The following is a 10,549-nucleotide window of genomic DNA, read 5'->3' on the forward strand; positions in this document are numbered from 1 at the left end:
TATGATTGCGGTGATACTCTTGGACTGTGATTTCTAGATACCTCTATGAGGAATGTTGCTAAACTAACGACTACGTACTGCTATCCATCTTTTCGAATGTTGACCCGTATACATATTTACCTTTCTCCTTGCATCACTCCCTACACGTTCCGGTCGTTTCCAAATCTTTCTTCTGTCCTATGATTCAACTCATCTCCAGCATCGACTCTCTCTCTTATCCGTTTGACACCTGTTTTCATTAAAGGCATATCCTCATGACATCTCTTGTCTTGACCTTAGCCTTCAAAGAGTCCCCACTCCTTCACCTTGAAGCTCTCCAATACCCTCTCTCTCACCGCTTTACTATCCTTCATCAATGGCGTCTCGTCACCTTGCTGCTCTGCTGGAGTGAACTCGCCCGGGTAGTGCGGAATGTTGATTGAGATCATAATCTTCAAAGGTACATTAGCAATGATGAAGTAGGTTTGTCAACAATGCTGAGTAAGAGGTGATCATACGGAGGTTTGGGTGAAAGGTATGCTACTTACATCGGTACCTTGCTCTTTGAGGCGAAGAAGAATGAGGTGAATATATGTGAACTCGGGAGTCTTCCGATTGGGGTGTGGGTTGGGTGTTGGTGGGGTTTGGATGAATGTCAATGTCAAGACTGAGTTGTTCCTACAATCTCAGTCAGCCATGTACACATACCAGGGCTTCTAATTCTATTGTGCCTTCGCTTTGGTCCCTTTTGTGAAGATGTTGGGCACTACGTACGGCAAAGATTTCATCGCAGCACGGTCTTGCGAGATGATCGTAGTCTGGTCGCCGGTGTCTTCGACTAGATCGCCAAAATGATACTGCAAAGCTTCTTCATCATTGCTCTTTTCGACATACTCTAGTATCTCGACGACGATACTAGAATAGCCGTTGCTGTCGAGGTAGACTTCTTGGTGGTCAGGGATCTGGCGGATCTGCCTGTTGAGTTACATCGTTAGCATGAAAGTCCGGAGTCTGCCGTATCATTTTCGAGGGGGGTAGTGTATTGGACGGTTGTAAATATTGGGCGTGGGGTTAATGACGATGCAAAGGGAAGGCGCGGGATGTGGGGGCACGCAGGATAAGAGAAGAACTTACGATGCGTCGGCGAAGTTGGAGGGGAGGTCGAGGGTTATTGCGCCACCGTAGAGAGGAGTGTTTGTGAATGCCATAGTGTAATCTGATGCTACAGAGAAGTGGCTGCCGTTTGTTGTACTATGTGCAGAACTTGATGTGGTACTTATGTTGCGACTATGATTTGGTGATGGCGAAGGCACGTAGGTAGCCACCAGGCAACATCAGGCAGCACCAAAATGGCTACCTGTGACATTCTTGACAACAGCGAAACAGCACTGGAGCTTGCTGAGTTTGCTATCAAGTATTTTGTTTGCAGAGCCGTTCTCTGATTGTACATATATTTAATTCGAAGTTGCAGTTCTACAACATGAGCATATTACAACTGCAAGAGAATATGTATGATCTTGATAGCATTGCACAATGGTAATGACCAAGATATGGTAGTATTTGTGAGAACTTGAGTGTTTCGACCTGAAATGTAGGGTATCGTTTGAGCTTTATGGCCCTTCTAATGTTCCATATCCCAATTTTGAACGCCGTGCAATGCATGTTTCTTCTCCCAGACCTTATCATCCTCTTGAGTAGCTAGCAGTTTGTTGCCGTCTCAGCCAGCTCTAGATATGTGTTGGTCATTCTTTCCCCAGACCACCGTGTCTTGTGACCATCCACCAAAGAAGTCTAATTCCAGTTGACGAAGACGTACGTTGTCGCAGCACTCAACCTGATGCTGCAACCTGGTCGACTTCCATCGGGGCTGTCGCAGCCGTGGTGCGCGTTCCGTTGTTGGTGGTAAGGCCAATCGCTGCCTCTGCTTCTTTCTGGGAGTATGGTTCTTCGCGAAGTTGCTTGACCCTAGAAACCCATCAGCGCCGTTCTCATAATCGCAAAGACGACATTCTTACCTCCGCTTGTGGACCTTGCCCTTTTGATGCGCAGCAAAGTTGCCGTCGCTCTCAAAAAACTTTGCGCACTCCTTGCAGTACCATTGCCCCAGGCCAGGCAAATCTTCTATGGGCTTCGCATCCTTGAATTCGGCAAGATGCTTCTCGTCGCGCAAGTCGGCGTGGATCTGGTCGAGGTCGCGCGTATGTCTACGTGTCTTCTTCTTGGAGTCTTGTCCGCGTATGGCAGGCATGGTGGGCAGTATCCGCGGCCGTCGGTTATCCGTGTGAAATCGTGATGGTCGGCTATAGAGAAAGTTGCAGTGTGGAGATGGGGTCCGTGCAGGGTCTGCAGGTCAAAAAGACTTGTGGAGCTAGGTCGAATCAGGCTGTGGTAGATGCTACTGTTGCTCCAGAACCCGAAATTTGCCATGTCTGCAGGCCTACATGCTGACTCGGCACACAATTGTTGGGTCGGAAAAGGGAGCGCAGACCTCCGGGGCGCTCTTGGGCAACTGTGCTATCGCAGAACGCCAATCACCTCCAAAAGGAATGAGCGCGGGGTCGGTGAACGGCTGGTGGCTATGACGTCTGGGTGAAGTGAACACCCATAGTTCTCAAGCACCCGTCTCGACAGCCCCCAAGACGTGAAATACCAGCTGGGCCCCCGTCGCACACAAGACAATTGCACTCTCCATAATTGCGTCTCCATTACACCGCGCTTGCACGTGAAGCGGGCCAACGGGACTGCGCAGCCGACCTGTTTCTGGTTTCAGGCGCCGAGGTATTCCGCACGCAGCTGGGGCTAGACGAGCCAATCACACACCTCGTGATCCTCATTAGTTATCGCCCAACTTGAGCCAGCTTCTGACGTTCTTTTCCTCCGCTTCCTCCATCACTCTTCTCTCCACACCACCCTCCCCTAATCCTCACCATGCAGAAGTTCTCGAGGCTCGGCCGCCTGGGCCAGAGCCTTGCTTCGCGCAGGCAATTGGCCACCGTCAGCGATGCTCCCCTCTCTCGCAAGGTCGAGATGACCAACTGGGAGAAGGGCCACTACATCAACTACCAGAAGATGAACGAGAACCTCCAGATTGTTCGCGGCCGCTTGAACCGCCCGCTTACCTTTGCCGAGAAGATCCTCTACTCCCACTTGGACGACCCCCACGGTCAAGAGATTGAGCGCGGCTCCAGCTACCTCAAGCTCCGTCCCGACCGTGTAGCCTGCCAGGATGCCACTGCCCAGATGGCTATTCTTCAGTTCATGTCAGCTGGTCTGCCCTCCGTTGCCACTCCTACCACCGTCCACTGCGACCATCTTATCGAGGCCCAGGTTGGTGGTGAGAAGGATTTGGCGCGCGCCAACGAGATCAACAAGGAGGTTTACAACTTCTTGTCCACCTCTTGCGCAAAGTACAACATCGGTTTCTGGAAGCCCGGCTCTGGTATCATTCACCAGATCGTGCTTGAGAACTACGCTTTCCCTGGTGCTCTCCTCATCGGTACTGACTCGCACACTCCCAACGCTGGTGGTCTCGGTATGGCCGCCATTGGTGTTGGTGGTGCCGACGCTGTCGATGTCATGGCTGGTCTTCCCTGGGAACTGAAGGCTCCTAAGGTTATTGGTGTTAAGCTTACTGGCAAGCTCTCTGGCTGGACTGCTCCCAAGGGTATGTTCTTGAAATATTGGTTTTCGAAAGCGGGGCAATCACGCTAACACAGTCTATAGACATCATCCTCAAGGTCGCTGGTATCCTCACTGTTAAGGGTGGAACCGGTGCTATCGTCGAATACCACGGTCCCGGTACCGAGAGCCTGTCTTGCACTGGTATGGCTACCATCTGCAACATGGGTGCTGAGATTGGTGCCACCACCTCCGTCTTCCCCTTCAACGACCGCATGTACGACTACCTTGCCGCCACCAAGCGCCGCGACATTGGTGACTTCTCCCGCGAGTACGCTGCCCAGCTCCGTGAGGACGAGGGTGCCGAGTACGACGAGCTCATTGAGATCAACCTTGACGAGCTCGAGCCCCACATCAACGGTCCCTTCACTCCCGATCTAGCCACTCCTATTAGCAAGTTCAAGGAGGCTGTCAAGGCCAACAAGTGGCCTGAGGAGCTCAAGGTTGGTCTTATCGGTTCTTGCACCAACTCCTCTTACGAGGATATGACCCGCGCCGCCTCTATTGCTGAGGACGCCATGTCCCACGGCATCAAGGCCAAGTCTCTCTTCACTGTTACCCCTGGTTCCGAGCAGATTCGCGCCACCATCGAGCGTGATGGTCAGCTCAAGACTTTCGAGGAATTTGGCGGTATGGTCCTTGCTAACGCATGCGGTCCCTGCATTGGTGAGTTCTCCCTTCCCTAACGAGTCAGCCTGGAGTTATTCGCGGTCTTTTCTGTCGTCTCTCGACAGCTCAAGAGTGTCCGAGTACCTCCAGGCTGCTGCTTCATACTCAACTTCTCTCTTCCCTGACGAGGTAGCCTGGAGGTATTCATAGCTTTTCCTGCTTATCTCTCGATGACTTGGAATTCTTTGAATACCTCCAGGCTGCTGCCTCATACTCAACTTTTCGCTCTCCTGGCGAGGTAGCCTGGAGGTATTCGCGGCGTTCTCTGTTGTCTCTTGACAACTCAAAAGTCTTTGAATACCTCCAGCCAGCACTTTCAGATTAATGCACTTATAGGTCTCATGCTAACATCTCTGCCAGGTCAATGGGACAGAAAAGATGTAAAGAAGGGCGAGGCCAACTCGATCATCTCGTCTTACAACCGCAACTTCACTGGACGTAATGACGCCAACCCCGCCACCCACTCCTTCGTCACCTCTCCCGACCTTGTCGTGGCCATGACCATCGCAGGACGCTTGGACTTTAACCCGCTCAAAGACGAACTGACCGCGGCGGATGGTTCCAAGTTCAAGCTCAAGGAGCCTACTGGTCTCGGACTTCCTACCAACGGCTACGACCCCGGCCAGGACACTTACCAGGCTCCCCCTGAGGACCGCGCATCTGTCTCCGTCGCTGTCTCCCCTACCTCCGACCGTCTTCAGCTCCTCTCTCCCTTCTCGGCCTGGGATGGTAAGGATGCTAAGGACCTTCCCATCCTCATCAAGTGCCAAGGAAAGGTATTTTTGCCCAGCCTCCACGAAATACATAACACATACTGACTTATCTGCAGACCACCACCGACCACATCTCCATGGCTGGTCCCTGGTTGAAGTACCGTGGACACTTGGACAACATCTCCAACAACATGTTGATTGGTGCCATCAACGCTGAGAACGGCGAGGCCAACAAGGTCAAGAACGCTCTCAACGGCGAGTACGGTGCCGTCCCCGATGTTGCTCGTGACTACAAGAAGAACGGCGTCCCGTGGGTTGTCATTGGAGGTAAGAGAATTCTACTGTACCAATAAGTTACATCTTGGCTGACGTTATTAGACTGGAACTACGGCGAGGGTTCTTCCCGTGAGCACGCTGCGCTCGAGCCCAGGCACTTGGGCGGCGCTGCCATCATCACTCGCTCTTTCGCCCGTATCCACGAGACCAACTTGAAGAAGCAGGGTATGCTTCCCCTCACCTTCTCCGACCCTGCCGACTACGACAAGATCGGCCCTAACGACCGTGTTGACTTGGCCTCCACTGAGCTCGCCCCTGGCAAGCCTTTGACCATGACTGTCCACCCCGCCGATGGCAGCAAGGAGTTCCAGATCCCGCTTTCCCACACTTTCAACGAGGGCCAGATCGAATGGTTCAAGAACGGCAGCGCTCTCAACACCATGGCCAAGAACGCTAAGCAGTAAATGCACATGATAGAGAACGGATGAGAACAATCACCACTGGGGATGTAAATACAGAAGGATGAATACCCCGCAGATGCTTCACGAATGGGGATGAGGAGATTCACGTCTGGGGTGGATCGAACAGATGATCAGACGGAGCTGGACACCCGTAAATGGGCGCAGTAGTGCAGCTTTCATGTCGGTCCATCGAGCTCAATGTGGTTGGGTTTGCTTGTATTTGTGATGGTTAGCATGCAATGTATGACTGATTTTTCCTTGTTACCAATGGTACATGTTCTGACGTGATTGTGGATGATGGTTGAGGTGGCTATGGAGCTCGATTTCTCAAGTTTAACCCAAGACAAAAGGTATCGTAGGGGTATTCGGTGAAGTTCCTGGTATACTATCTAGCGACAGAAGATGATGCATACGTCCAGAGTATGTTCTGTTTCGTGGATATCGTCGTATACCTCAGATATCAAGTACCATTGTGTGCTCGGACCAAAGCACAGTAAAACGTGCGTCGCACTGAGAACGTGCGAGGTGGATCCCGGCGCCGTTCCCGCTAGTCGCCGGGACAACGGCCGATAACAAACATGCTTGGCCAATACTTCCAACGTCTAAGTATCCTTGTGCGAACAACATTCTTGGTACCAATCGCACGCACGACGGCTTGAATATCCTTACACATTATACTATTTTATACCAAATTTCGCGAATATGGCGCGTCTACGCAAACCGAGTCCGAACGAACCGACTATTTTCATGACACCGTCCGAGACGAGAACAAGCCGATCAAGTTCGCGGAAGGCCACACTTCGATACGCATCATCGCAAGAAGACGACACCTCCATATTGGTTCCCAAGACCTCGAGGCGCATAGCGCGGGATACTAGCATATCACAAGACACAGAGCATTCGTTTCGCATACCGAAGGCAGCGACGCCCAGGGATGCGCTTACCCCGCGAAAGCAACGTGTACTGCGACCGGTCGAGAGCAACAGTCGACTGCTCCGCAAGCTTAGCGATGAAAGTCTAGCAAGTCCGGAGAAGAAACAAAGAGAGCGAAGAGTACGTAGTGGGACAACAGACACAGATGTTGGAAAGAGGAATGGACTTCTGTATGCCAAAAGCCTGGCAAGAAGCGTGGTGAACAAGCAGGCGCAGAAGGGCAAGATAAATGTTGTAGGGGAGCAAGAAGCACAAGAGGCAGCTCAACGGTCACGCAACAGGGAACAGGAGGGTAGAGAGGAAACACTGAAAGACGAGACTGAGGAAGAGGAAGAGACAAGTCTGTGGTGTGGCGATGAGGAAGCCGCGACACAAGACGAGGCTGCCGAGCCAGTGGCAGATATTAGCGAGGAAGACGAAGATGATGAGCCTGTTGTAAAGTCAAGAAAGAATCAGCGACAACCGCGCGCACGACGTATAGTGTCTGACAGCGAGGAGGATGAGAGTGAGCTGAGCGCACCAGAGCCTCTCAAGCAGTCTCAACAACCGATGTTCAAGATTCCCGATCTCAAGCCAGTAAAAACGTCTCCTCAACCTTCAGCCGATCTGAATTCCATGCGACCGCCAAATACAAAGGGCCATAGTTCGATGTCAAATTGGGCACAAGAGGTTGTCGATCTCACAGATTCACCAGAGGCTCCGGCATCTTTTGCACTCCCTGAACGCACTCATGTACGATCGAGTTCCTTCGCAGCTTCCTCTCGTCCTACCAGCTCAGCGTCAAATGGCCCCCTTCCAATTCTGACATACTCTCCAACACCTACTAAACAACGCTCGCCCTGCAAAGCTCCACCCATCTCACGACCAGCGACACCTCCACTAGCTCCTCCCAGCCCAACTAAACTTGTCTCGCCTTCGAAAAGGAAGCCGACCATTCCCAAGGCCAATGATATAGATGGAAGACCAAGTCTTGACGCATTCTGGAATCCTGCAGCTGTGAATGAGTGGACCGACCGTCACTCACCAGCCAAAACGCTCGTGTCGCCTAAGAAGCAAAAATGGCGGGAAGACATCGTCAAGATGATGGAAGGTGTGGCTCTTGAAGACAGCAGTGATGAGGGTTACGAAATCCCCATAGAGAGCCCCAAAAAGAAGCCTACAGATCGCAAACCAGCCAAAGGGAGACTGCCAGAGATTCAACCAGCCTCGAATGTCAAGCAAATCCGCGAACAACGCAAAGCCTTCGCTGAACGCAAGCACGCCATAGCTGAAGCTTTCCTCGTCGAGCTCGACACCACTATCTCCTCAGGCCGTATCCACGAGCTCTCGAAGCCTACAGGCGGCATCAAGCTCGTCTGGTCCAAGACACTCAAAACAACAGCCGGTCGCGCAAATTGGCGTAGAGAGCAGATACGAATCCGAACCGGGACCCTCCCCACAGATACGCGCGTAGAGATACGACACCACTGCTCCATTGAACTCGCTGAGAAAGTCATCGACGATGAGGAGAGACTCTACAACGTACTCGCGCACGAGTTCTGTCATTTGACGACATTCATGATCAGCGAAGTACGTAATAACCCCCACGGAGCAGAGTTTAAATCTTGGGGCCGCAAAGCTACTGTCGCCTTCGCCAACAAGGGCGTTGAAGTCACCACCAAACACTCGTACCAAATAGACTACAAGTACGTTTGGGAATGTATATCTTGCGGTTACGAGTTCAAGCGTCACTCCAAATCGGTCGATCCAGCCCGCCACTCTTGCGGCAAGTGCAAGGGAAAGCTCGCGCAGACCAAACCCACACCCAGAGTCGGAGCCGGTGTTACTGTAGGCAAAGATGGTAAGAGGGAAAAGAGTGAATACCAGGTCTTCGTCAAAGCCAACTTTGCACGTGTGAAAAAGGAGCTGGAAGCCGAGGGCAAGGACGCCCAGATGGGAAAGGTGATGGAGGCCGTGGCTAAGGAGTACAGGGAGAGGAAAAGCACCAGTGGTGGTAAGGGGAAGGAGATCATTGATCTAGAGGCCGCGCTGGATGGCATGAAGATTTAAATGTGAGATTAGATGAACGAAGTGCTCGTATATTCCCAATCTTGCAGGGTCTACCTGATGACACTCCCGGGTGAGCAGCTATACTATACGCATGTCGTCAGCTGGCACTGACGTATCAAGGTCAGTTGAAAACGCGACGCGACGCGACTCTAGCGCGATTACCCTGGTCAACGCGCCATCCAAATCCCGATCCCCACCTTGCCATCACGTGAACCCTTCGTTGTCACCATCAGCATCGTTAGCTTGCACGCGCTGCGGATTTTACAAACACCGTGATCGGAGACAGCCATCACCCTCTGGCACTATGGAGTATTCCCGTGCCAATACAGTGCCATATCCTCCCCGTCCCGAGCCACCAGAGGGCCCAGCACCCTCAGCGCTCGAATTACCGCCTAATGGTGCCTACCTCGACATATTTCAAAGCCTCCTAGAACCCACATCTGTCCTGCAAAAACATGGCTATCGATTTCAACAACTGACAGACGCGGAAATTCATGAGAAACGAAGATGCAGTAAATGCAACCAAAGTAGGGATAATCATTAGCATTTGGGATATGCACGTGGATCTCTACGGCGTTTCTGACTTTCTTGTAGCTCTACAACAGCTCACAAAGGGTCTGAAAAAAGCTCTGCTCGACGGTGACCAACAAGCAACTTCAGCAGACATGCATCCCAGGACATGGCCTACAATGCTCATATATTATGAGGATGGTCAAACCGACGTTCAGCCTTCCACAGTACCATGCCGTTACCACTCAGCAGCAGTCGACCGCACCACGAAGGTGAATCCAACACGACACTTGCTTTGAGCTGCGGAACTAAATTCATTAGTGCTGGATGTGTTGTGGAGAGCCCGTTTCTAAGGCTACGCCATGCAACGGTACCAATGTTCACAAGATGCGCGAATACCGACCAAGTGAGCTCGATCGCTTGCATCAAATCCATGAAACTCCTCGATTTCATCCGGACCGTGCTACTTCCGTTAAATTTGCCGTCGCAATCGACTGCGAGATGGGCACAGCTAGAAACGGAGATTCTGAGCTTATTCGTTTAAGCGCCATCGATTATTTGACCGGCGAAGTGCTGATTAACAACCTGGTGAAGCCGGATCAGCCAATGCTACATCTCAATACCAAGTGGTCGGGTGTCACTTGGGATCAAATGAATGAGGCTGTGAGAAAGAAGACCACGCTGAAGGGGAAGTCTGGGGCAAGAAGACTGCTGTGGAAATTCGTAGGGCCTGACACAGTCCTCGTAGGACATAGTGTTCACAACGATCTGAAGGCATTGAAGTTGATTCACCCACGGGTTGTAGACTCCTACGTGGTAGAGCATAAAATCATCGAGGAGAAGAAGGCAATCGAAGCGCGAGAAAAGAAAGCGAGTGAAGCAGCGGCGAGAAGAATAGAGGAATTCCTTCCAGAGATCGCAGGGCTAGCTGATGGTCATGAGTCTTCCCTGACGACCAACAGCCAGATGGTAGGGAACTCAACTACCGCCACTGATGGTGTACCCAAAAAGAAAAAGGCCAAGGGTACAGGCGACTTAGCTTTGAAGACATTGCTGAAGAAGTATCTCGCCACTGATATCCAGACCAAAGGCAACAAAGGCCACGATAGCTTAGAAGATGCGACTGCGGCGAGAGACTTGGTTCATTGGATGGTCAGTAATGTCCCGCTACGAACTGCATGTAAGACAAACCCTGACTTCCAACTCTCATATTTAGGTCATGCGCATACTACAGGAGAGGGATGATAAAACGATTTAGCTGAGATGGCTGTATAAGTCTAG

At 51.7% G+C, this 10,549-nt stretch overlaps 5 protein-coding genes across 5 annotated transcripts; 3 read left to right on the plus strand and 2 right to left on the minus strand.

Moving 5' to 3' along the window:
* Window positions 1-13: 13 nt before the first annotated feature.
* On the minus strand, window positions 14-1,319 carry CC77DRAFT_509252 (Mog1p/PsbP-like protein). Its single transcript, XM_018531966.1, has 4 exons — window positions 1,114-1,319; window positions 754-954; window positions 498-657; window positions 14-431 (listed from the first exon to the last, which is right to left on the minus strand). The coding sequence occupies exons 1-4, from the start codon at window positions 1,185-1,187 to the stop codon at window positions 276-278; spliced, it is 591 nt and encodes a 196-aa protein (XP_018389671.1). The 5' UTR covers window positions 1,188-1,319; the 3' UTR covers window positions 14-275.
* A 489-nt stretch (window positions 1,320-1,808) lies between these two features.
* On the minus strand, window positions 1,809-2,227 carry CC77DRAFT_1005285 (zinc finger-containing protein; the record flags this gene model as incomplete). Its single annotated transcript, XM_018523339.1, has 2 exons — window positions 1,809-1,944; window positions 1,995-2,227. The coding sequence occupies 2 exons, from the start codon at window positions 2,225-2,227 to the stop codon at window positions 1,809-1,811; spliced, it is 369 nt and encodes a 122-aa protein (XP_018389672.1).
* A 378-nt stretch (window positions 2,228-2,605) lies between these two features.
* CC77DRAFT_1016638 (aconitate hydratase) lies at window positions 2,606-6,245 on the plus strand. Its single transcript, XM_018524247.1, has 5 exons — window positions 2,606-3,643; window positions 3,703-4,323; window positions 4,687-5,102; window positions 5,156-5,366; window positions 5,418-6,245. Exons 1-5 carry the CDS (start codon window positions 2,908-2,910, stop codon window positions 5,777-5,779), a joined length of 2,346 nt encoding a protein of 781 aa, XP_018389673.1. The 5' UTR covers window positions 2,606-2,907; the 3' UTR covers window positions 5,780-6,245.
* Window positions 6,246-6,396: 151 nt separating this feature from the next.
* CC77DRAFT_981174 (hypothetical protein) lies at window positions 6,397-8,935 on the plus strand. The gene is made up of 2 exons (XM_018536074.1): window positions 6,397-8,828; window positions 8,879-8,935. Exon 1 carries the CDS (start codon window positions 6,479-6,481, stop codon window positions 8,756-8,758), a length of 2,280 nt encoding a protein of 759 aa, XP_018389674.1. The 5' UTR covers window positions 6,397-6,478; the 3' UTR covers window positions 8,759-8,828; window positions 8,879-8,935.
* A 127-nt stretch (window positions 8,936-9,062) lies between these two features.
* CC77DRAFT_1057480 (hypothetical protein) lies at window positions 9,063-10,526 on the plus strand (the record flags this gene model as incomplete). The annotated part of the gene is made up of 4 exons (XM_018528016.1): window positions 9,063-9,270; window positions 9,353-9,540; window positions 9,590-10,420; window positions 10,485-10,526. The coding sequence occupies 4 exons, from the start codon at window positions 9,063-9,065 to the stop codon at window positions 10,524-10,526; spliced, it is 1,269 nt and encodes a 422-aa protein (XP_018389675.1).
* Window positions 10,527-10,549: the final 23 nt, after the last annotated feature.

This window comes from Alternaria alternata, assembly GCF_001642055.1.
Source record: "Alternaria alternata strain SRC1lrK2f unplaced genomic scaffold CC77scaffold_3, whole genome shotgun sequence".
Taxonomy (NCBI): Eukaryota; Fungi; Ascomycota; class Dothideomycetes; order Pleosporales; family Pleosporaceae; genus Alternaria; species Alternaria alternata.